This window comes from Malaclemys terrapin, chromosome 7 (genome assembly GCF_027887155.1).
Source record: "Malaclemys terrapin pileata isolate rMalTer1 chromosome 7, rMalTer1.hap1, whole genome shotgun sequence".
Taxonomy (NCBI): domain Eukaryota; kingdom Metazoa; phylum Chordata; order Testudines; family Emydidae; genus Malaclemys; species Malaclemys terrapin.
Genome location: NC_071511.1, coordinates 120624024 through 120648840, shown reverse-complemented (window position 1 = coordinate 120648840; position 24817 = coordinate 120624024). Strand labels below are relative to the sequence as shown.

General features: G+C 45.9%; 1 protein-coding gene across 2 annotated transcripts in view; it reads right to left on the bottom strand.

Moving 5' to 3' along the window:
- Positions 1 to 24817, bottom strand: part of SORCS1 (sortilin related VPS10 domain containing receptor 1) — a 417040-nt gene that overhangs the window by 18351 nt on the left and 373872 nt on the right. For both annotated transcript variants that reach the window (XM_054033265.1, XM_054033266.1), the window contains exons 19-23: positions 22893 to 23079; positions 17819 to 17952; positions 15618 to 15741; positions 11813 to 11925; positions 4740 to 4871 (exon numbers count right to left, since the gene is read on the bottom strand). In XM_054033265.1, the coding sequence (XP_053889240.1) occupies positions 4740 to 4871; positions 11813 to 11925; positions 15618 to 15741; positions 17819 to 17952; positions 22893 to 23079 (690 nt within the window). The remainder of the gene's footprint in view (positions 1 to 4739; positions 4872 to 11812; positions 11926 to 15617; positions 15742 to 17818; positions 17953 to 22892; positions 23080 to 24817) is intronic.

Below are 24817 nucleotides of genomic sequence, written 5' to 3'. Positions count from 1 at the left end.
AGAGAGCTCCTTTGAAGAAACAAATAGAAGGTGCTGTCGCTCTCTCTCTCTGTCACACACACAACAGGCTTTACAAGATTCACAGAATCATAGATAGGTAGGCCTGGAAGGGACCTGGTCATCCAGTCCAGTGCCCTGCGTTGACGCTGGACCAAGTACCATCCCTGACAAATGTTGTCTAATGATGAGAATTCCACGGCTTCCCTTGAAAGCCTATTCCAGTGCTTAACTAATCCTTCTAGTCAGAAAATGTTTCCAAATATTGAACCTAAATCTCCCTTGCTGCAGATCCCTGTCCTCTTTATAACAGCCCCTAACCTATTTGAAGACTGTTATCAGGTCCCTCCTCGGTCTTCTTTTCTCAAGACTAAACATGCCCAGTTTGATTAGTCTCTCCACAGAGGTCAGTGTAGCCGATGATTTTAGTTTATTGTTTCTTTATTGTGTGAGGCTATGATTAACCAACATATTATGTCATATATAATTTCTGTATGCAAAATAGAGTTAAATTGTAGGATTATAGAAGTATAAGATTGATCAGTAGTTACGAGGGATAATTATGTATTAGGTATCTAAGTAAGTAAGGATGACATGCAAGGCCTACAGGCCGAGGCCTGTAAGATTTTAGCTTAGCCATACTAGAACATATGTCAAGCATTTTTTAAGCCTAAGTAAGTGACCAAAGAATGACCCTATGCCACAAGATTACAGGAAAAGATGTACCAATGGGGGATACTGCTAATTTTTCGCAATAAGAATAATTTTCTGCTTACAAGATACCCAGTAGTCACATTTTTCAAACACATGCCCTAACCCCAAGGTGCACTATGGGCATAAATGCTAATGAGATGTAGTCAGAATCACATTATAAAAAGAGGGTGTCCAGATTAGGAAAATTGAGCTCCTGAGGGAAAACTCCAGCAGGAACCATCCCTCTACTGATGATCAATTGGGAAGGCAGCCATTAGAGATTAAGAATATTATTAAGATGTGAGTATGACCATCTGTATAACTTGTGCATAGGTTTTATAGAATTTCGATATGCTTGGGTAATCAGAACTTTAATTGTAACTTGAATAAAACTTGTAAAACAGACGAGACCTTGTACTTGTAAATGTCTGCGTGGTCACTATCCTTGGTCTTTATGTGTTTCTAGAGACTCTAAATCGGAAATAAGTAGCAGAGGTGACTTTCACTCTGCTGAGCTTGGAACTGTAGCCACCAGAGCCGAACCCACGATGGTGCACTCCAACATTATAACATTCACTTTAAAGAAGATAAAAGGCGACATCAGGTTTTCTAAACCTTTCGTAATTTTTGTTGCTCTCCTCTGGACTCTCTCCAATTTCTCCACATCTTTCTTAAAGGCTGGCACCCAGAACTGGACACAGTACTCCAGCTGAGGCCTCACCGGGGCCAACTAGAGCACAACAGTCACCTCCCATGTCTTACATACAACAGTCCTTTAATACAACCCAGAATGATCTTAGCCTTTTCAGCAACTGTGTCACATTGTTGCCTCGTATTCAATTTGTAATCCACTATAACCCCCAGATCCTTTCCAGCAGTACTACCGCCTAGCCCAGGGGTTGGCAAGCTATGGCACGCGGGCCAAAGACGGCACGCGAGTCGATTTTTAATGGCACACTGCGGCTGCCGCCGGCTCCGCTCAGTCCGCTGCCGAACCCCGGTAGCGGGCTGAGCGGGGCCGATGGCAGGGCCCCCGGCAGGCAGCAGCGTGACATTAAAAATCCTGCCCGGCCCAGCCCGCTCTTCTCCGCCCACCGCCTACCGCTCTCTCTGGCGGGGGCCGGGGACAGACGCAAGCTTGGTCCTGCCGGCTGCTGCTGTAGGGCAGGCTCCACCGGCAGCCAAGCTTCCCCCTCCCCCATCTCTTCCCCCAGCGTGCTGCGTCGTGCCCCGCCTCCTCTCCCTCCCTGCCGCCGATGGCCCTTGCGAGGGAGGGGAGAAGAGGAGACCCAGCGCCCTCGCTGCTCAGACCGGGAAGGAGGCGGAGAAGAGGCAGGAGCGGGGCCTTGGGGAAAGGGGGTGGAATCAGGAAGTAGTCCTCCAGCCCTCTGCCGTGAACCGCTCAGGGCAGAGGGCTGGGAGCACCCCCCCAATCCCAGCCCACCCCCCAGCCCTCTGCCCTGACCCCTGCACTCCCTCACACCCCAGTCCCCTTCACCCTCCCCCACAACCCCAACCCTCTGCCCTGATTCCTGCACCCTCCTCACACACATCCTGCCCTGACTCCTGCATTCCCCACACCCAATGCCCTGACTCTTGCACCCCCCACATCGCCACCCCCCACCCTGAGAACCAAATGGGAGCTCTTGCACACCCCCCCCCACATTCCCACTTGCACCCCTCACACCAAATGGGAGCTGCCCAGGTAAGTGCTCCACACCCAAACCTCCTGCCCCAACCCTGAGCCCCCTCCCTTATTCTAGCTCCTGGCCAGACCCTGAACCCCCAGCCCTGTACTCAGTGCACCCCCACCCTCAGCTCAGTGCAGAGAGAGAGGAAGAGAATGGGCCAGAACCAGGGAGAAGGTAGGTACCCACTCTATGTGGGCAGGGCCAGGACCCCAGACTGGCAGCGGGCTGAGCGGGGCCTGCGGCCAGGACCCTGGCTGGTAGGAGCCAGCGGAAGGAACCCCAGACCGGCAGCATTTTAATTTAATTTTAAATGAAGCTTCTTAAACATTTTTAAAGCCTTGTTTACTTTACATACAACAGTAGTTTAGTTATAAAATATATAGACTTATAGAGAGAGACCTTCTAAAAAACGTTAAAATGTATGACCGGCACGCGAAACCTTAAATTAAAGTGAATAAATGAAGACTCGGCACACCACTTCTGAAAGGTTGCCAACCCCTGGCCTAGCCAGTTATCCCCCATTTTGTAGCTGTGCATTTGAGTTTTAAGTTCAGAAACCTCCTGTCAATGAAAAGCAGAAGATCTGTAGTAGAAAGAGAACAAAGCATATCAAGTACTAAGGGAGTAAATTAGGCAGTCATCAGTAAACATCAGCATAAAATGTTCAGAAATGAACTCGGGGACAATCCAAATGCTACCGCAGGGGGTTAGCTACAGGTTGACCTAGTGCAGGCCCTCATAACAACCCGGGGCAGTGGAGGACCTGTGATTCTGTACAGTATTAGAGCAAGTCTCAGGAGCTCTGAATGCCGAGTGAGACATACTGAGCCTGCGTCAAACAATTCTCACTGCAAACAATACCAATTGTATGACCAACTAGGAAAGGGGAGTTGTAGCTCGCAAAACAAAATACATGTTTTATCAGCCAGGTGGGAAGCAGCAAAGATGCAGCTCCATAGGAAACGGTTGGCTATGAATTGGCAATAATTTCTATAACAGGAAAGGTTACAATTTGACCCCCACAGGATGAATAGCAGAGATGCTGCTGGAGTCCCACTGAAAGAAGTAGCTCTCCTCTCCCCTGAAAAGGCTTATGACAGCATGCCAATGTTTCCTTTCTTTATGACCATGGAGATTTGGGGATTACCAGGGGAAAATATAGAGATGTACAATAATTTGCAGAATACAATAAGCAGCAGAGTGAAAAAGGGGAGCTGGGTCAGCAGTAAATTAGACAGTCTATGCACTGCCTTCCTTTCCAATTTAGTGTGGAAAAGGGGAGGGTGGGGATTGCAGGGTAGTAAATCTCCTTCCCGGGTGTTTAATACTTGCACAGGGAGAAAATTACAGAGATGAGTAGTTTGTTAAGGAAGATGGAGGCTGAGCAAGGGTAAGCATGACAATGTAGGTGACCAGACAGTTCTGAGCCTGGCTAACAGGGTGTGGTTAACAGAGGGTTTTCAAAGCATTGCAAGAGACTGACACTGGTGGGAATAAGTTCCAGGCCACACTCGGCAAAGACCTCAAATTAACAGAAAGGGAGGGAAAAAATAAGGTTGATTTAGCTGCCAGGAGAAGAATTAGTTTATTCATTCCATGGAGCAGCCAGCAAATGCTGGGCCCCGTTTGCCATCCAGGAGCTCAACAATGCTGGGGACTTGGCCCTAAGGCAGGGGATGAGGCACCTTCAAGCCCTGCTCAGGCCAGACTTGGCACCCACTCCTGCGCAAACAGACACAGCGATGACACCTCGCAGACCAGCCACATTTCACATTTTCATTTAAAATCCACAGCAAGTTATGCCTCGGATTGGTTTTAACCTGTTCTAGCCCCGCAGAGTCGGAACGTTCCACACGCTCGAATTCTCTGGCTTGTGTTACGCAGTACATGATCTGATGGTCCCTTCCAACCTTAAAAATCGATGCATCTATGAACTATCAAGTTCCACCAGCTGCTTCTGTTTCCCACTGCCTGGCCAGGTTCTCTCCATGCCTCACCAGCTGTGCTCCTCCCAGGGTTGTTCTAACTCATGTCAGCAGGAACTGTTCTCTAGGGATCCCGGCCATGCCTGCGCCCATCCCCACCCACTTGGAATGCCATCTAGGAGGTGATGTGGATTTATGCCAACTTTACATCACTGCGGGATTCCCTGCTGAATGGGAGTCCCAAGTTGCAGCTTCATCTCCCCTTTAGGGCAAAGCAACAAGGACTTAGCCTGGACCAAGACGATGGTTTTGATCCCAGTGGAGCGGATGTAACTGCACCTTAAGTATTTTTTCAGGCCTGCGTTGGAAATCTTTTCCCTGCTGCCCTTCCCAGTGCCGACACACGCATTTCTGCAACGAACGGAAACAATACCTGTTCTAGGTCTTCTGCTGGTCTTTTGTTTTCTCCCGTGGCCTCTTGATACGGTAAAATGAAGAGCTCAGCGGATGTGGGCAAACCAGGCAGGACTGCGACCAGGATATGTTTGCTTGAAATACTTGTTGCCTGGTTATGTAGACAAACAGCGACAGGTGAATTGTAGTGATGGCCCGGAATGCCGAAGATTTGTGTGTTAAAGCACCGCAGTACATACATTCAGGTATCTGCCGGTGATGGTGAAAGTCAGCGGGGCCTATTGGCATTCTATTGTATTCTTGTTCTGTCTGAGCTTTCAGACCAGGCTCTTCAAGATGGTACGCGAGCCCCCAAAGGCACTGATTATAACCAGACGTACTAAAGGCAGGTGCTGAGTAACTTTGCACACACTCTGCAGTTCTGACCCAGAGCATCTCCTACTGTGCCTGTCCTGGGTCAGCATGTTCTAGCGATGCTGAAATAATTGGAGCTTTGGTAATGAGGCCGAGTGCAAACAAACTCATTTCTCCTTATGGTTCGCTCCGGCGGGGTTGACTGTCTAGGTCTCCTGATGTGGGCGGGTGAGAAACGTAATCGTGCATTTATTATTGCAATCTCATTGGACACCATTGTTTTCTCTCTCAACAACCAATGAGGGGTTTAAGGAAAATCTCTAGTGCCTCATTTGGATCTCACACTGCTGTGAATCAGCAGCAACTCCACTAATGCCAGTGGATCAAAAACAGGCCCTTTAACTTGAGTCAGCAAATTGAATTACCTGCCCCGAGTAATTCATTATCCTCTGGATTTGTGGCTGTACCTTGCCAAACAAGATCAACCAAAGTGTAACGAAACAGCAGGGATCCATGTACATTTAATCAATATCGGCAATTCGATAAACACAGGTTGCTTTAGGAAGTAGGCCAGAGACCTTGCTTTGACATTGTGGGGTACATTTTCAGAAGGGCAACTTCCCTTCCTCTGACGCACGCTGTGCCCAAAAGTTAGCGCCTGCACTTTGATGCATGCAGTTGTCAGGGTAAGCCTGAGTATTTGCACCCCTACCTAACTAATTGCGGTGGGTGTGCAGCAGGCAGTCACAGACACAAATACCCAGTTTGGCAGTCTCTGTACATGCTACGGGTATGATTTATGTGGGCAAAAAGGGGAAGGATGTAGGGTTTGCCATGCCGGATCAGACAATCGGGCTATGAAGTCTGATTTCCTGCTTCTGGCAGTATCAACAACTGATGCTTGAAAGGAAGGTGAAAATAACCTATAGCATACCTTTTTAGTTGCTCAGTAATGCACAGTGAGGGAGCATCAAGGGGATGGAGGGATGAAGGGAATTCCCTCCCAGTACTCAGAGGTGATATGTGCACATCCTGAAATATGACATGGGACTACCCTTCCTCTAAGCACAATGATTACCTTCAAAGATAGCCCTTAACTTTATTGTTTAGCGCCTGTAAAATACTGCTGTGTGTTTGCTCTGTCATGACGGAATGTAGTGTTGGCTGGGGGAGGAGGGAGAGTCTTGAGGGGGGCGTCACCTTGGAAAGTGGAGCTGGCCCAGGAGTGGGTGGGGTCTTTGAGCTGTCCCATGCCTTCCCATTGGAGCACGAAGCCAGCCCATGGGAGGTTGGGCCATCCCATTCCTTCTCACTAGAATATGGAGCCAGCCAGTGGGGGGATGCAGATTGGACAGTCCCATCTCACTGGAGCGCAGAGCCAGCAGGGGGATCAGGCTGTCTTGTCCAGCTGATGTACAGAGCCTGCCTTCAAGGCACTTATGAACACGTGGAAATTTCATAAAGTTCAGCTTCTGGGCCAGATTCATGAATGGATGGGGCCTATTTTCTCCTTTGGATGCTTCCAAAGTCTTATCGGGTGAGACTTTTGCCATGTTGGGTTGAGATCTCATGAGATCATCACCTGTTTTAACCTTGAATCCACACAGCCCTAGGGATGGACACTTTTGTCTTGGACCCTCCTCAGTTATTATTTCACACTAGGGTTCAATCGCTGTTAACAATGCACTGGCAAAACCCTTGGTGCTGTCACTGTTCAGAGAATGGGCTGGCAACCTGGGCTGCCAGTCTGAATTTCAGGCAGTTATGGGACAAGAAAAGGGCAGCTGCAGACAGCTGAATTGTTTCCCCTACCTCCTGCTTATGTGGAATTATCCAGCGCACACATTTTAATTCTCGGCCAGTGGTCTGAATGAGATCTCTCCTCCAAATGACCTCACGAGCAGACTGTATTTGCATAGACACACCCACTTTATCTAAGTGATCACTACATACACCTTCTTTGCCAAACTGATCAATTTTGGTTGTTTTTGGTTAAAATTTACTTAAGTATTGGATGCAGGGCTAATGAAATTTTGTTATCTTTATTGAATGACTAAAGGACAGCAGAACTGTGCAATATGTGGCCTGATTGAGAGGGTCACCCTAACTTGAACTTCACTCACTAAGCATGGGGTAATAAAGCCACAGCCAAGTGTGTCAAGGAGGAGAGTTGCAGACTCCATTTAAACAGTATTAGGGTAGTTCTACAAAACAAAAAATGTAGCAGCATGTCTCAGAGACCAAGTTAACCAACTGATTAGTTTATTCATTTTGCTGACCAATAGCCGTATCGATGTTCATGTTCAGGCTGGAGTCTGGGCTCTGGAACCCAAGTGAGAAGGGAGGGTTTCAGAGGCTGGGCTCCACCCCAAGTGGGAACATCTACACTGCCATGTTTAATCCTGTAGCGCAAGCCCTCCAGTATTTAAAGACAGAGCCGAGCAGACTCAACTGAGAGTCTCTGTTTCTTCTCAGTGATCGCTAGAACTGAAATTGCCAATAAATTGGTCTAGGGGGCTGAGTCTTAGACCTGGTGTGGGGCCAGTGTTTCAGTGAAAGAACACAGGGATGGCACAGCAGTGAGGTTCCTCACGACCCAGTGAAATCACTAAGAACTGGGCTAGGTAATGGAACCCTCAGCACACAGCATTGCCGCTAAAGGCAACAGCAGAATAGCAGCAGGGGTGGAAGCATTAACTGACCCCCCCCGCCCCGCCACACCCACCCACCCCATAGAATCCACCTGCACCTGGACTCTAAGGACTTTGCTGACCTCAGTCAATAATCAGTGAGTGTGGTGCAGTGAAGGGAGAGGGGACAGTCATATATTGGACTTTTACACTGCAAGGAGGGAAACAGGCAAAGGATTACTGCCCAACATAGAGGGTTTACTTATAGTTTGTATACTTTTGAGCCACTGGTAAGGTGTTTTCCCAAATTAATGCTGTTGCTTCTCCTCTCCTTAGATAAAACAGTTTTAACAGCTTGTTACAAACAGATTCAGTGCTTGCGAGTGGGGAAGTGTTGCCTCTTAGGCTACGTCTACACGGTGAGCTAGGGGTGTGATTTCCCTGCTCGTCTACACAGCTTGATGAGAGCTTGCACTAGTACACCTCTACCCCGATATAACGCGACCCGATATAACATGAATTCGGATATAACACGGTAAAGCAGTGCTCCGGGCAGTGGGGCTGCGCACTCCGGCGGATCAAAGCAAGTTCGATATAACGCAGTTTCACCTATAACGTGGTAAGATTTTTTGGCCCCCCGAGGACAGCGTTATATTGAGGTAGAGGTGTATATAGAGCAGCGTGTGTGTACACGAGCAGGGGAAATCACACCCCTAGCTCATAGTGTAGATGTAGCCTTACAGGCACCCAGGGTGGGGTTTAGTTCAGTGGTTCTCAACCTGGGGTACAGGGCCAGTGGTACACAGAAGTCTTCCGGGGGGTACATCAACTCATCTATATATTTGCCTAGTTTTACAACAGGCTGCATAAAAAGCACTAGTGAAGTCAGTATAAATTAAAATGTCATACGGACAACGACTTGTTTATATTGCTCCATATGCAATACATTGTAATGCAAATATAATATTTATATCCTGAGTGATTTATTTTATAATTCCATGGTAAAAAATGAGAAAGTCAGCAATTTTTCAGTAAGAGTGTGCTGTGACACTTCAGTATTTTTAAGTCTTATTTTGTAAGCAAATAGTTTTTAAGTGAGGTGAAACTTAGGGTACACAAGACAAATCAGACTCCTGAAAGGGAAGGTTCAGAGGAGTCTGGACAGGTTCAGAGCCACTGGTTTAGTTTTCCCAGACTTCTGGGTGGAGGCTCAAGATGGTTTCGTTTTGTAAATTTAAGGGCCGCCTTTCCAAGAAAATATTGACTTCAGCCTTGTTGCTGCCAACAGCCCCTGACAGAGGATTACATAATCTTAGCAGGTTTTTTACATTGCCAAACACTGGATGTTGTAGGCCACATTTAAAATAATCAAAACCCCGGAGCACACAGCTATCGGCAGTGCACAGAGCTCAACCTGTAGTGAGGACACGGCACCCAATAGACTGTAGCTCAAAATCCCAAGAACATTAATTAGCGCTAAGATTCCAGATTTTTCTACCCACTCTCCACAGCGGCTCTGGCTTGCAACACCCACTTCCTGGAGGGAAAGATGAGGGGGAAGGGGGCAGAAGGGAGGGACCTGGAGTCCAAGTGATTTTCTGTTGCTGAGCTAAGGTAACCTGGCTGATTAATGATCCACACTACTAGGCATCAGCCATAGGGCAGCCTGCAGTGACTCTGCCGTCTTGCTACTGCTGGTATATGTTTTGCTGTAGGTAGGGATAGAATACTAGAGTGAAGCAACATACATTGGGAAATATGGTGGGGGAGGGGGAAGCTGATAATGTAGGACCCTCTCCCTGGCCAGGAAAACAATATGTTTTACAAGATTTGCTTTTAATGCTGAAAAAGAGAATCTGGGCAAAGGAAAAAAAAAAAAAAGGCGAGCTAGTCCTACATTTAGTTTCATACATTGAAGAACTCCTCTGAAGACAGGCCTTGTAGCTACAGCATCCGTTGGAATGTGCATAATCACCTAAGAGGCTTAGACAAGGACTATCAGTGCTCATGATCTAGTGTATAAAGTGATCACCTGCAGTGAACAGGAAGGAATTTTCCCCATGTAACCTTTCAGATAATTAGCTAGATGCATTTTCACCTTCCTCTGCAGCATCAGGTACTAGACATTGCTGGAAGGGATGGGACTAATGGTCGAGGGACCAATGTTGTGAATGATCATGATAAATAAAGTTATATTGGGATAATCCCAAATTAGGAACATCATAATCCAACATAGAGAAAAGACCAGGGACATTTAGTAGAGAATCAGAACATTTCTGCAGAATATTTACACTAGCATATGGAACTCTATAGTAAGGATATAATCATCTATTGACATTTCTAGGTTGGTATAAACATGTAATACAAGGAGATCATTTTCTATTGAATTAGTTTGGTTTTTAAAGTAATTGTGTAGAACACTAATTTCTATAGCCCACTCTTGGTTTTATCCCTAAATTCTACAGGACTTTTCCATCAAGTTTTTTTAAGTGTGTCATACAGCCATGTGATCGGCTGTCAAAGCGTTCCTTCTTTTCAAGTCAACACTGATACAAACAAAAACTCTAGCGGTATTGTATCACTCTGGTTGTGGTAAGTAGCCTTGACATCCCAGGTTTATAATCTATTTTTAGTGAATTGATTTTGTTTTATTGCATTGTTGATGTTGTGAAAACCAATTTAGAAGCTGAATGGACCATCAGATACTTGATATAGACACACAAAGGTCTAAAGGTTACAAACCAAAGCTCATAGGAAGATTATTTCTTCCTTCTCCTCCTCCATGTTTTGATGAGGTTAGAAGAAGAAATTGCATTGCGTGTTGCTCATTGAAAATAACTTTAAAGATAAAAGCAAGACGGGGACAGATTTTTAGAAATACAGCCCCCAGAATGGACTTTCACAATTGGTGTGTGCCTTCCGCAAGACAGTCTGATCATTTGTGGCACCAGCTGTGCAAATGGCTGGTGTGGCAGTCGGATATTTGTGCATGCAGTTACTGTCATCACACACAGGAACACAATACCTGTGGGTACACATTCCATGCATGTACTCTCTCTTTCTCACACACACACACACACACACACACACACACTTCTACAAATCAGTTGCACAGACCCTTTTACATTGCTTCAGTCTGTATCACAGTGTAACACTGACACCCCAGTTGTCAGCGGGCAGGATTGAATCTACGACCTCTGGAGCTTAGCGCATGAGCCTCTAATGCATGAGTTAAAAGCCATATGACTGTTAGTTAAGACTGTAGAGCAGACTCATTAATTTCTCTCTTGAAGTGGTCTCGGTGCCTCTAGATGGGACACAACACCACACCCAGGAGGTGTGTGTGGGTTACAACAGCAGCACTTGCAGTCTCCACTAACTGGTGTAACATTTGTCAGCCTTTTATAAACCCTAATCTCTAGCCCCAAATAATATTTCTTTAGGCCACAGCTCTTGATAGTTTCCAGTACACCAAGTATGTAGAGGAAAATGCATCTCCAGCACTGGCCCATGTCTCCAGAATGATGTATGTGGAGTAAAATGCATTTGCATGGCTGGACCATGGAGCTAATGTTATATGCTGGACACAAAGCCCTTACAATCCTGCCCTTTGTATGTGAAGAAACACACTTTTGCTGCTGCTCTATAAATCTGGAACGTCCTTTTTGTGCATTCACGTGGGACAGCTCTGCATTCTGCCGCTGTGTACAGACAGCAGCAAAGGGAAGTAATCATTATTATGCAGTGTTAAAACTGCTCGCATTGTTATTACATAGGTGCAACTTGGGTCTTATATACACCTTCCTCTGAAGTACTCGGCTTTGGCCTCTATAATAAAAGAGTAGTGATACTTCCCAGAGGCAAGACCTATGCTCATCAGGCCCACCCACATTACACTCAACCACACAAAAAACGGGGGTGCAGAGCATAGTATTTCAACAGATCTCATCATATGTCTCCCTCTCTCTCTCTCTCTCTCTCTCTCTCTCTCTTTCCACAATCTGTTGGCTCCTTGAAGACTTTGGGCAGATCATTCTGCTCTTCAAATCAAGGCCAGGATAGACACAATGATGATGGAGGAATAAAAAAAACGCATTCCATTGCTTACCTCCACTAGCGCTCTCTTGATCACTCTACTGACGTCCCGTCTCCATTCAGGGATATCTGGGTTGTACTCATCCAGGTTTGGCGAGAACGACAAGCGGAGAGATTGAAATCGCTCTGGGGATACAATGGCACACTTGCTGTGAATAAACTCATTGACAGACCGTGGAGTTTCAGCATCGGGTTGTAAATCAAATATAATATATTGCAGTGGATTTTAGCCATTGTAACTAGATAATACAGTTATCCCAACTGAGTGAGAATCAAATGCGAGAAAGAGCCTCAGCTGGCGTGAGAAACATTGACATAGCTTCAGTGAAGCCACTGGAGCTATGCTGATCATTGTCGAATATGCCTACAGTTGAGGGATCCACCTAAAGGCTATGGGCACCTGGGCATCACATACAAAACTGTACAAGGCAGGAAAATGTCCTCGTCATCCTTTCCCCTTATCATTCTCTAACCATACTCCAATATTGATTTGTTTACATTTGTACTACTCTGCTGTAAAAGGGCACTCGTCAAAAGGGTTGACCACTTTTCACAAAGATACTAATACACAAACTGGCCTCAAAAAAGGACCTCAGCAACTTCTTAGACACAACAAAATTTAACTAGCTCCCCTTGCCCACAGCATCCCTATCAGTTACTACACACTCTGCTACCCCAGAGCTACCCATCTCCTTGCGCAGGAGGGATAGATGGGCATTGTTATGGACCTGCCGGTTAACAAATTTGGGCTACTATGGACCAAGGGAGGGGCAAGTGAGTTTCAAAACAATGTCTCAAACTCCACCCCATGACATTCCCAACGTTTCCATTGAATTGCTGTTCCCTTCTCAGGAACAGCAATGAGACCCCCTCCCACCGCAATATTATGAGTACATCATTCTAACACCAGTGCGGTTGGCCGTGATCCACCCGTGTTTAGCAAAGCACTTAAGCACATGCTTAAATGAACCATTCTCCTTCCATATTTTTACCTATTATGCTTAAGGTCATTTACATTGACTAGTGCCTTTCAGCTTCTGGACTTTATAACCGGTCCTATATTGATAAACTGGGCACATGTGGCTCTAAAACTTTCAGGGTCAGATCCTCAGCTGCTGTACACTGAGGTAGCTCCATTGAAGCCAAAGGATTTACGTCGATTTACAAGGATCTGGTCCTTGCTTCATGCAATTTGTGTGTGTGTGAACTTTGCGTTGGAGAAAGAATCGCATCAAGCGGACCAGAGATGGAAGTTCATGGTTCATCTAAGAATAGGCGCAACACAGGTGGTAGCAATGCAAGTGTCTTCACGTTGCCTTGACAATGGACCTGAAGCCTGACTTGTAGTAACCATTTCCAGGGATGCTAGGGTAACTCAGACTGGCCTATTCAGTCCTTGGAATTTCAGCTGAAATTTCCCAGAAGGATGTCAATAATGATGGTTTTCTTTTTGCCATGTGGACACTTGTCCACTGGGACTTGGACTGAAACCTACAAAGCAATTTAAAATTTGTGCTATTCACAGACTGACTATTATATATGCCACTGGTCACTTCCACTAATTTCAGCATGTCATTCCTAACAAAGACTAATGTATGATCAACTCATCAAAGGTTTATCAAAATGGAACAGCACACAGAGCCGGGAATACCCTCACGTAGGCTGCTGTGTTGTTTTTTCCTTTCCTTTCCAAAATGCAGGTGATTTATCTAGCAAGTAGGATGTTTACCTTATGAAAGGATGCAAATGAAACACTCAAAAGCATCACTTGAAAGAAGTGAGGCAGCGTCATCATTACTTTACCCTGTTGAGCAGCAGGGGGCTGGAATGGGGAATTTAACTGAAATGTTACACTAAAACTTGACTCCTGAAATATGGAAGAAGGCTGCTGCATGGGATTTGGATGGGATTTTAACCGATGCTCTGATAGAGAGACACGGCACATTTATATTTGCAACTTGAGAGAGAAGCTTCCGTGCTGAAACAACTTTGGGATAAGAAATAAAAAAGAACTTGGATAGCTTCCACCCCCCGCCAGCCCAGCCTGTGGGTCTAGATAGGTCACTTCATGGAAAGAGGCACCGCCAATATTTTAAAGAAGAATTGCCCCAAATCATTTCCCCTTTAATCTGTGATGAATCCCATTTCCCAGGGCTGGAGCTAAGAGTTGGTGAACCTCTCATAAGCAAGGTGGGAGGCAGGTAGCCAACCAACTGATAGTATGCACTTCACTGGACCCATACGTACCTTGCACTAGAAAACGACATTGTGCCAGCATCTCAGCCGTGATGCAACCTCTTTTCCATGCTCCAGCAGCATGAAGGGGTTATAACGCTGACTTAACTAGTTTCTTGGGAATTTCCCCAGCATAGGGATACTCTACCCACACAACTACCCACCGGCTCCTTCCAATTCCCAGGACAGGGACTGTGTCAGAATTACCACCTATTCCCAACCTTCAGCAGAGACGTGTGTGTGGAGGGGTGATGCCATCACCACCACCTCACATCATGGCCCTCAGAGAAAAGTTGTGTTGAGGATGGGGCAGAGAAAGGGAAAGGGGGTGTGATCAGAGCTGCTGGAATGGCCCCTAGCGGGGGCAGCTGCCATCAGGTGCAACTGAAAGCAGCTCTAAGGCTGCCCTAAGTTTGCACCAGGGCCCAAATGATCTGGAGAGCGCTTCAGCCTAGCTGAGAATCCAGCCCAGGCAGGGTGTTGGTAACACAGCACGGTTCTTAACAGACGTAATCATCTGAATGGAGACTGAGTGTGGAAATGTCTGTGAAAATACCAGATACATGGCATAATCTGCTCCACTCCACAGGGGAAACAAAACATTTCGTTTCAGGAGTATTTTTCTGAGGCCCAGGGATAGAAGCCTGATTGAATGGTATCTAGAGAGGGGGTAATTCCATTGGAGGCATGAAACAGCCCAAACCTGGGAGACCATCCAGCATATCACTGTGATCTGTGCTTGCAATACAGGGGAAAAGACAATAGTCAATTGTGCACCACTAAGATGTATGTTCTAATGGACACAGATCATCAGGACAAAACATCTGCTCATCAATGGAGTTAAGCCAGTCAATAACATAACCCTCTTTTCCAATGGCCACGTTTGAAAATATTACAGAAAAACCTCAGAGTTAGGAACACCTCAGGAACGGAGGTTGCTTGTATCTCTGAAATGTTCTCAACTCTGAACAAAATGTTCTGGTTGTTCTTGCAAAAGTTTACAACTGAACGTTGGCTTAATACAGCTTCGAAACTTCAGTATGCAGAAGAAAAATGCTGCATTCCCTTTATATTTGTAGTAGTTTACGTTTAACATAGTACTGTATTGTATTTGCTTTTCATTTGTTTGGTCTCTGCTGCTACCTGATTGCGTATTTCTGGTTCCAAATGAGGTGTGTGGTTGACTGGTCAGCTCATAACTCTGATGTTCGCTAATCTGAGGTTCTACTGTGCAATAATCATCTAGAAGTGGCTCTACTGTAAAATGCCGAGCAAGATTCTAATTGAGACTGGTGTAAATCTGGATTAACTCCAATTGCCTTCAGAGAAATTACTCCGGATTTACATCAGTGTAATTGAGAACAGAATCTGCCCTAATGCATTTTGGAGCAATACTACTAGGCTTCTCTTTTTAATAAGAGTTTGGTCCAGGATGTTGCTATAGGAACTACTGATGTGTCACAAACACAGCACACTGTTGTTGTGGGTACATCTATGCAGCTATATTCTCATCCTGTGCTGAGCGATGCCACCACTGCTTTGCTGAGGGGAATCAACAGAAAAATAAAGGGGTAAGGGCTCACCATACACTGCAATAGTCTTTGTGTCCTGCAGAATGGTGTTCCCTGCCGAGACCTGTACCGTGATTGTGTTCATCCCTTCCACAGAGAATGTGAATGTGATGCTCCCCTCCAGGGTGACCAGTGGCTGCAAACACATGAGAAAAGGGGGAATTAGGCTACCATCTGACCATCCTGATTCCAGAAGTCCTACCTCTGCTACTCCAAACAGGAGGGAGGTTAGGCATATGGTGTGTTGGATCTACGGGGGAGGATGACTGAGAGACTCTTTACTCCTCGACTGGTTTCTCCATCCTAGGTTTATAACCAGAGATCTTAAAAGTTTTTTTTGTGGGTGGAAATAAAAAAAAAATCCGTCATTTAGAACTCTCTTCTATTAATTGTATTACGGTAGCACCAAGAGGCCACAAACAAGACCAGGGCCCAATTGCGTTAGGTGCTGTGTACAAATAAGGTGCCATCAAAGGGCTTATAGTCTGAACAAGCCAATGGGAAGGAAAGACCATTATCTCCATTGTACAGCTGGGGAGCTGAAACAGAGAGGGACAAAGTGGCCTGCTCCAGGTCACACAGAGTCTGTAACAGAGGTGGGGATGGACCCAGATTTCTCCCTCAATAGCCTACGGTATCTTCCAGGACACCACTGTTACTAGAATGAAGGGTTTAGGGCAGATATGGGCCTCCTACACATTTGCCATTTCTCCGAAGGAGATGCTCATGGTTACACGTCTCCACTCCAGGAACTCTAGGCTACCATTTACGTTTGTGAAGACACTACACTAGTGCTTGCAGTACTGGCCTTTCTGACCTCATCCAGCAGCCGCTGCCATAACCTCCCATATTCCTTTACTAGTTTGGATTTTCAAAAGCACCCAGAGTTAGTCGAACTCTGCTCCCATTGCGGTCAATGGTAAAACTCCCCTTCAATGGGAGCCATTCGGCCAGCACTAGTCACTAATATGCTTAATTTCTCAGACAGGAGGGTAAGAGATGACAATAACGGTCTGTAAGTACCTACGGGGGAGAAGATTTGATACTACAGGGTTCTTCAATCTAGCAGACAAAGGCATGACAAGATCCAATGACTGGAAGCTGAAGCTAGATAAATCCAAGCTAGAAATAAGATGCAATTTTAAACAGGGTAATTAACCACTGGAACAACTTGTGGTAGATTCTCCATCACTTGAGGTTTTTAAATCAAGATTGGATGGCTATCTAAAACTATGCTCCAGTTCAGTCACAAGACATAGGCTAATGTAGGGATTACAGAGTAAAATTATATGGCCTTGCTATGCAGGAGGTCACACGAGATGAACTAATGGTCCCTTCTGACCTTACCATCTACGAATCTATGAATCTAATTGGGGCCTTTGGGTACTTCTGCAATACAGATAAATAACAATTACAAAGCACCTGGTGAGATTTGCAAGCATCCGAACTAAAGAGACAGCAGAAAGTTGTATGTGCTCTATTTCTGGTAAGTAGCGTCCGTAGGCAGATACATGTATTGTGTATTATTTTGCATCCCCCAGAGTGTGGTAATGAAGAATTCTTGCATACATAGTTTAACAGACAAAAAGAGAACTTTGCATTGGTTTAGAGGGGAAGCGTTGGCGTTATTAATAAAAAAAGTTTTCCTTCTTGTTAGTCACGCACTCCACATAGACTAGGGAACAGGGTTTAAGTCCTGGGGCTATACAGAGGCAGCTTCAGATGAACAGAAAACTTCAGCGCAGATAGTTAGTTTTGTAAAAATTGTCAAATTTGTATTTTAGTTAAAGAAAGAAAAAAAAACTTTTTAGCTTACTTTGCAATCAGATCCCCTCAGCATTATTCAATGGGGGGTTAGGAATAAAATTCAAATGATCCTTACACAGAGATAGCTAAGTAGTTAAAAAAATGCTGATTTGCATAGATAGGGGAGAGGAGTTTATCCTACATCTCCCTACTGTGGGGTAGTTTACACCTTCCTCTGAAGCACCTGGTGCTGGCCACCGTCAGCGACAAGGCACTGGACTAGATGGAGCTGATCCAGATTTGCAATGCCTAGGTTCCTATTGTTTTAGAGCAATGTGCCGAATCCTGACTGCTCTGATTTGTAATGGGTTTATTCAATATTCAAGAGTATTCACAGGCCCCGCCCACTCCCGGACACATTATTCCTCCTGGGATGGTTTGCTACGGTTCTGTAGGGGCATACAAACCTCGGTGTTGTTCCCGAACCACCAAATGTAAGTCAGCGTGCCCACCTGGCTGGGCCACAGTACCGCCGTAGCATTGACCTCTTTGTTCTTGGTAGTAACAAACGGGAGAGACAAATGAACATGTTCCAGGGGGCCTGCGGAGACAGAAGAAGTGGCAACTAGGGTGAGCGCCTTCTCTTAGGCATCAAAATGTGGGTCTGACACTGGATCCTCCAGCTTTTCAAATGAGACAATAAAGAGGAAAGTCATGTGGGGCACCACATGTAAAAGCATTCTGTCTTTGTACTGTGGCTGAGGAAAGACATTTGGGACCCATGCATCTAAAATCAGGAATTGCTATTACCTGAACTAAAGAACTCCACCTCTACAGCTCAGAGGCTGTAGCAAACTCATAAATCTATATACATGGACTACCCACTAGAGGGAGACAGAGTCACACTGGGTGGGCTACCCTGGGAAGACACCAGAATTTTCGTGAGTAAGCACTAATAGGAGTATAGTAATATTACAAATACTTGGATCCATTCCTAAAGAACCAGATATCAGGTGCTGTAAATTGGTATCGCTTTGTGAACTTCAACGGAGCTACATGGATTTATACCAGTTTAGGGCCTCCACCAAAGCATCTATCCCATGTATCCCTTCTTCGTAACTCTCACTTTTCCTCTCCCCGTGGTCCTTTTCTCTCATCTACATTGTGTCTTTTATTTCGTTAGCGTAGCCAAGTTTTGTAGTTTAATGGACAAATAGCATTTACTTTGAAACATGACCTGGCTGTTCCTTTCTCCCAGTTATGATGGGAAAATGGGGAGGCATGGGTCTGTAATCACAACTTGTTTTATGGATTGTTTTCTGTGTGTGTCACTATCGTTCTTCTGGAGAACAGAAGTGCGGTCCTTAAAGAGATGAAGCAAGAGACAGGACAACAGAACCACAAGATAATTTGGGGACACAGTTCTCCAATACAGGCTCAGTTCAATTTCTGTACCCAGGGGCTCCAAACACTGAAATGGGCACTTCTGGACTGATTTCAATATCCACGCGTGATCTGGCTGCTCTACTAAAGGAGTCGATATTTGACACCAGGACTTCCCAAATGACTTCACACATATATATAGCATCATTTATAGAGCGTTATTCACCCACAAGGATCACTAGAGGATTCCTCACTTTTTACACCTGTGCAGAGAAGGTGTCAGAAGCTACCAGCTCAGAAGATGTCAATGACTGTGCACAAGGTGGAGCATGTGGCTCCGTGACACACCCGTGAAATGCAGCCTTCTCTGGGGTAGAAACACGGCAACTATTTAACACCACAACCATACGATCCAGGGGCATTCAGGATCAGACTACCACCGGTTGCAGGCCAGGATTATGGGTAATCTTTATTCTGATGGCTGCTGATGAACCCCCTGCCACACCTCCAGAAGTGGCTGAATGCTCCTGTTTTTCTCACGCTTCGGAAGCGCTGCAGGATTTTGTCCTACACCTCTGTATATTGTCAAAAGTATTCCCCGACCAGAATCCACAGCCACAGGGGAAATCGCTGGTTATGTCTAGTCTCAGGTAGGGGGCGAGAACTGAAATTAATCATTATCCAGCCCTATGTGCGTTTCAAATGAGGTGGCCTTGTTCTGTACTCACTAAGTGTCCAGGGGCAGCAGAAGGAGCAAAGGAGGCAGAATGTCAAGCATCCAAAGAAGTGGCAGTGGTAGAGCTAGGAGCAGGACCGTGCACTGCGTCAGCTCCAACACCTAGTTCTCACCGATGCTAGCTTATCTCGTGCACTGTTGGATGTAGTAGTGCTGAGAAGGCCTTTCAAAGGGCCCGGCGCTGCATTGAGTCTTTAATGCCCTTTCAGGCCTTCACTGCTTCCTTGTTATGCTAGAAAAAGAAAGGCTCATCCACACAGGCCCATATTATTTTAAAATCTGCATTCCAATATACAACGGGAGAAAAGGGACGTGCTGTTTGGAGTGCATTGGTTGAACAGCAGGTGGTGCTATATCACTCCATATAGGTGTATGGGACAGGAAGAGAACTCTTGTCCAATTACAAGAGAATTGCACTTTCAAGTTTTACATGCGGTCTACGAGTCATTTCATTACTACAACTCTGCATCTTGCCCCAAAACACCATCCATGCCCCTAGAAGACTCTTTGGGTGCACAGAATTGGTACTGAGAACATAACCTGTGTAGGGCTGGCCTGTACCTAAAGAATCTCTTTAACCGGCTACATCATTTTAAAGAGTTAAAGCAACAGGCAGGGAGACTGAATAAGTTTGCTGCTGACCTGAAATGCCTGCTGAGATGACTCGTAGATGGTCTTGATGCTAGAGAAATGGCTCACAATCAGAGCCTGCTGTATGAGCATGCCCCTACAGGCATAACGCTCACCTTTGCTCTCTCTCTCCTGATCCTTGGTTTCTCACCGCTGGTGTAATCAGGGCCTCAGGCCAGTTTAAACAGCCCATAGGTCCCACTCCGGTGCAAAGGTTATTCTCTAGTGGTGCAGAGTAGGTGGAAGGATTCTTATGCCATGCCAATTCCCTGCAGCTGGCATAGCAGGGGAACTGGGGCCTATAGGAAAATGTGTGGCGAAAATGTCCCCCTTCCCCTTGAATGATCTTTGCTTCCAGCCCTCTGTGGCTGTTTGCAGCTGGTAATAGCTAGAACAAATTAATGCTATTCCACCTTGACCCAAGAGGACCAGGTCTGCACAGAGACTGCTGCAGGATCAGGGAAGTGCCAAGGGTAATGAGTGGTGAGTGAAATAGATTAGATATGACATGTATATTATACTGGTGAATTTAATGTGATATGGGCACGCCCCAATGAATGGCCCATCGGAAAACCCTGATTGCATGGAGACTTTTAATGACATTTCAGAATATCTAAGTGATTCTGGTGAATGTTGGGCTTATTTCTATTACAAAATAATATTTTTTTGCTAAATTGGTTACATGACTTAGGCCCCTAAGTCACTTAGGCCATTTTGAAAATTGTATCTAGTCTCACAAGAAAAGATACAAAGGCCACCTTTTAAAGTATCCTTTTCTAGTGTCCAAAAACTACAGGCTCCTTAGATCAGCTGGCCAGACAGTTAATTAGTGCAGGTGGCTGAGTTAGACAACAGCTTTCTCTTTTCCACTTGTGGCCTGCATAAGAAAACAGCTATTGTATCATGTTGCCTCATTAGTTTGCAAACAAGAAGAGCACAATGATGATCATCCCTTTGAAAACTCCTCTTGTTAAGCTGCAGCTGATTACAAAGCCTGTGTGCGCGAAGCTGTCAGAACCTCCCTGGAAATATTACCACCGAAACAATTCTCCATTTGTTTCCAGGGATCTTCACAAGCTATTAGAAATAACCCCTGGCTTGCAATCCACTGACTTATCCATAAACAGGAGCAGGCAGGGGAGGCTCAGAGGGAGCAAAGAACGGCTTTCCTCAGAGAACAAGGTGTAGCCAGCTGTTTGTCTTGAGAGCCAAACCCAGACCACGACTGATCAGTCAACGCTGCATAGGAGGGTTAAGCAAAACTCCAACACAGCATTCTTTGCCTTCACCGTGGCCTCTGTCCGTCCAATTGCAATAGGGGTCGTTGGCTCTATGCAAGGGCAAATATTCTGCCAGCTAAGAAAAAAACACCTCAGCATTGGCCCCAAAACTGAGAAATTCCCTCAAACTGCCCAGGCCTCAGCATAAGGAACCACATGGCTTAAGTCCCAAAATGTGAACCCCAAGTTAGAGACTAGTTTAAGAGTTTAATTCCTCTAAGGCATTATTTTTGGATTCAATGCCTCAGGATGATGCTAGGAAGTGCTGTGCTGCAGAAGGTGCCATCTTTCACATGAGGCATAAAACTGGGTTCCTGACCACCTGTGATCATTAAGAGGGGTGATTTTCCATAGACCTTCTGTGGGACTTGGACTCCTAAGTCCCTCAGGTGGCTTTTGAAAAAACTCACCTTAAATCTACCATGGCACCTTTTACAAGAGAAAAGCTGTAAGCCCCAGTGTTCCAGCTAAGTTCCCCCTGCAGTTTTCTGTAACTATAGGATTATACTTCACTCTGCCCTGTTTGGAGTGTTGCTGGGCACTGTTAAACAGCTGCTGTCTTGCACCCCAGGGACAGCTGCATTCTTGGTGAATAAAGTAACCTCGAAGTTGCAATCTGTGCATAGAACTTGTTGAATGCTTTGGGATCCTCTGAAGGAAGTATGCTATAAAAGTGTCAGGTATTAATTAAAGAACAATTACTGTAGCCATATTTCCAGGGTTTAACACTTCCTTTCTAAATAACATGCATGTACAATAAAAAAAAACCCACAACTCCCTGCCCCCCACACCCCCACACCAAATCCTGGAGCTAAACCTTCGGGAAAACTCTGGGAAAGTTCAGACATGGATCAGAACTTTGTGGCTTGGACCAATTCTTAACCAGAATAAAAGGGAAATAACAAACTATCTAGGGGCAGAGGAAAATTTGGGTTTTAAATTGGCTGTCATTGAGATATAAGTAGGTTAGAAAGAAAAGCAGTGGAAGATATTATTTTTCTCATAACTTTCTCCAGATTCAGGAATTTGGTTTCCATCATGATAGAAAGGGTGATTTCCACCCCAGAAGTGGCAGCATTTCAGCAGTGGGCACATGATCCCTATGTATTCATACAGGCCAAACTTTTTAGAAGTGGCCAGCGATTCTGGATGCCTCCATTTTTGGCTGCCCAATTTGAGACATCTTAAAGGAGCCTAATTTTCAGAAAGCACTGAGCACCCGCCCTTTGCAAATCAGATCCCTTTCTTTAAGGCATCGCAAGCTGGGAACCTGAAATTTGAGGCACTAAAAATGAGGAGTCTTCTTTTTTTTTTTTTTTAATCTCGGCCATTATCTGTGAATAGTTTTTGGATTCTCCGGCTCTCCGTTTGGGGAAGGACAAAAGTTCATTCTCTCGGACTCTGCACACGTCTCCGAAGGTCTCCTCTCAGAGAGGGAGCCTCCTGAATCGTCTCTAAAGAATGTAATGTTTCTTTAAGATATTTTGTAAACCAAACACAGTAATAACATACAAGTTACATGTAAGTACAGGACAGCGCTGTCCAATCCCAGGCTGTTTTCCACCTGCACGGTCACTCGGAATATGCCCACGTTCTGGTAGACGTGCTTGATCCCGTCCTCCGTCGAGCTGAGATTGGCATAGGACAGGGTGATGCCGTCTCCAAAATCCACCTGAATGATCATCCTTTGGACGTCGCCCTATGACAATGGGGAAGGAGTCAATAAGGAAAACGACTCTTCTCTGACTTGACCTCACTAGTGGCCTGAACCTACTCCCACGGACTTCAGAGCGGGGAGAAGATTAGGCTGTACAGCTACAGGAAGTGATTTCAGAGAGCAGCTCAGGATGGTTCAGAGGTTTTGCAACAGCCTGTGATCCCTTTCACTTGTCGGGCTAGAGGAACCCAGCCCTGGCTCGTAATGACTCTTACCTGGCTGAGAGCTGTACAGTGGCCTGTTTGAAGTGAGCTGCAAGCGCTCAACTACTCACAAAACCCACCAGCACTAATTGGGCCCCGGGTTGGCTGGGTCAGCAGGGGCAGGCTGAGGAGTGAACAGGCATGGTGACTAATCTCCCCTCCCCCTGCCTAGAGACGATCCCAGCAGTGCAGGGGTAGGGTCTGCCTTGCGCAGCTGTTCGGTGGGTAAAGCGGAGGATATTCGTCCCCTGGGCTGCCTATCTGGCACTTTTGGCGATCATGAAAAATAAAAAAGGAAGCACAGCAGCAAAAACCACAGCAAGGAGCTCCACGTTCCATGCAAGAGCGGAGACCCGGGAGAAAGCCTGTTATGGGGGCTGATATTCCACACTAGCGAATGAACTTGCTTTTTATACGCCGTAGCGGGGTGGCTACCCACTCCAGCCCTGACAGGGTTAAAACCAGCCCTGGGAGAGGCGTCAGTAGCCAGGAATCAGAGCCCAAGATGAGAGACGGAGTCAGAGGCCAGATGCCAGAGCCGATGGTCAAAGATGAAGTAAAACAATCAGAGCCAAGGATCAGAGCTGAAGTCAGAAATCAGAGCCCAGAGTCAGAACCAGGCTAAGTGGAATGAAGCAGGGCACGGGCCAGGCTGGAACAAGGCAGGATCTATCTTGGCTGTGGGCAAATGCTTTTAGGTGGACTGCGGTGTAATAAATCAGGCAGTCGAAAAGCCAGCGGTGCTTCTTAGGTTGCCTAGAGCCTAGCTCTGCGGCAGGCTCTCATCCCTGACACTTGGCACCAAAAACAAAACACCCAACTCCCCCAACCCTATAGCCTTGCCTGCTGCCCTTTCCGGCGTGTACTCGGCATGTGGACAAGCATAGTGGTAGATTATATGGATCTGCAGAACCCAAGTAAAGTGGACAGTAAGCCCAGTGCACTTCTCCTGTGGCTTCGCAAATGGGCATCAACGCAATGAGCATTAACCCAAGTCCAACTTCTTGAATGAGCAGCATCTTCCAACGCCATCTCTAGAGGTCTGTAATGCAAACTCTCTTAGGAAGCATGGCCACAATTTGCAAAGGTGGCCAGCTAACGTTAGGTCCCCTAAATTCAGTCCCTGTATATTAGTCACACTGGGGTAGGCAGACACCTGTTATGATAGCCAGGAAAAGAGCAATCCTTTGGGTTGGCATTGCTAACTTGATTTAATGTATGTGTTACCTACAAGGTGTGGTGTAGTCGTCAGGTGGTACATTGCAATCCTAATATAGACTCTGATCTAGCAAAGCCCTTAAGCCTCTACTTAGCTTTAAGCACATGAGTAGGTCTACTGACCTCAATGAAGCCTGGGGCAGAGCTAGGAGTGGAATCCAGATCTTCCAAGGCCCAGACCCATGTCTTGAGAACCAGACCATTAAAAAATAAAAGCACTTTGAAAACTTAATTATTATGTCAAAGACACTCTATTGACTAACAAAACCCGACCTTTTGGGATTTAAACACACATATAA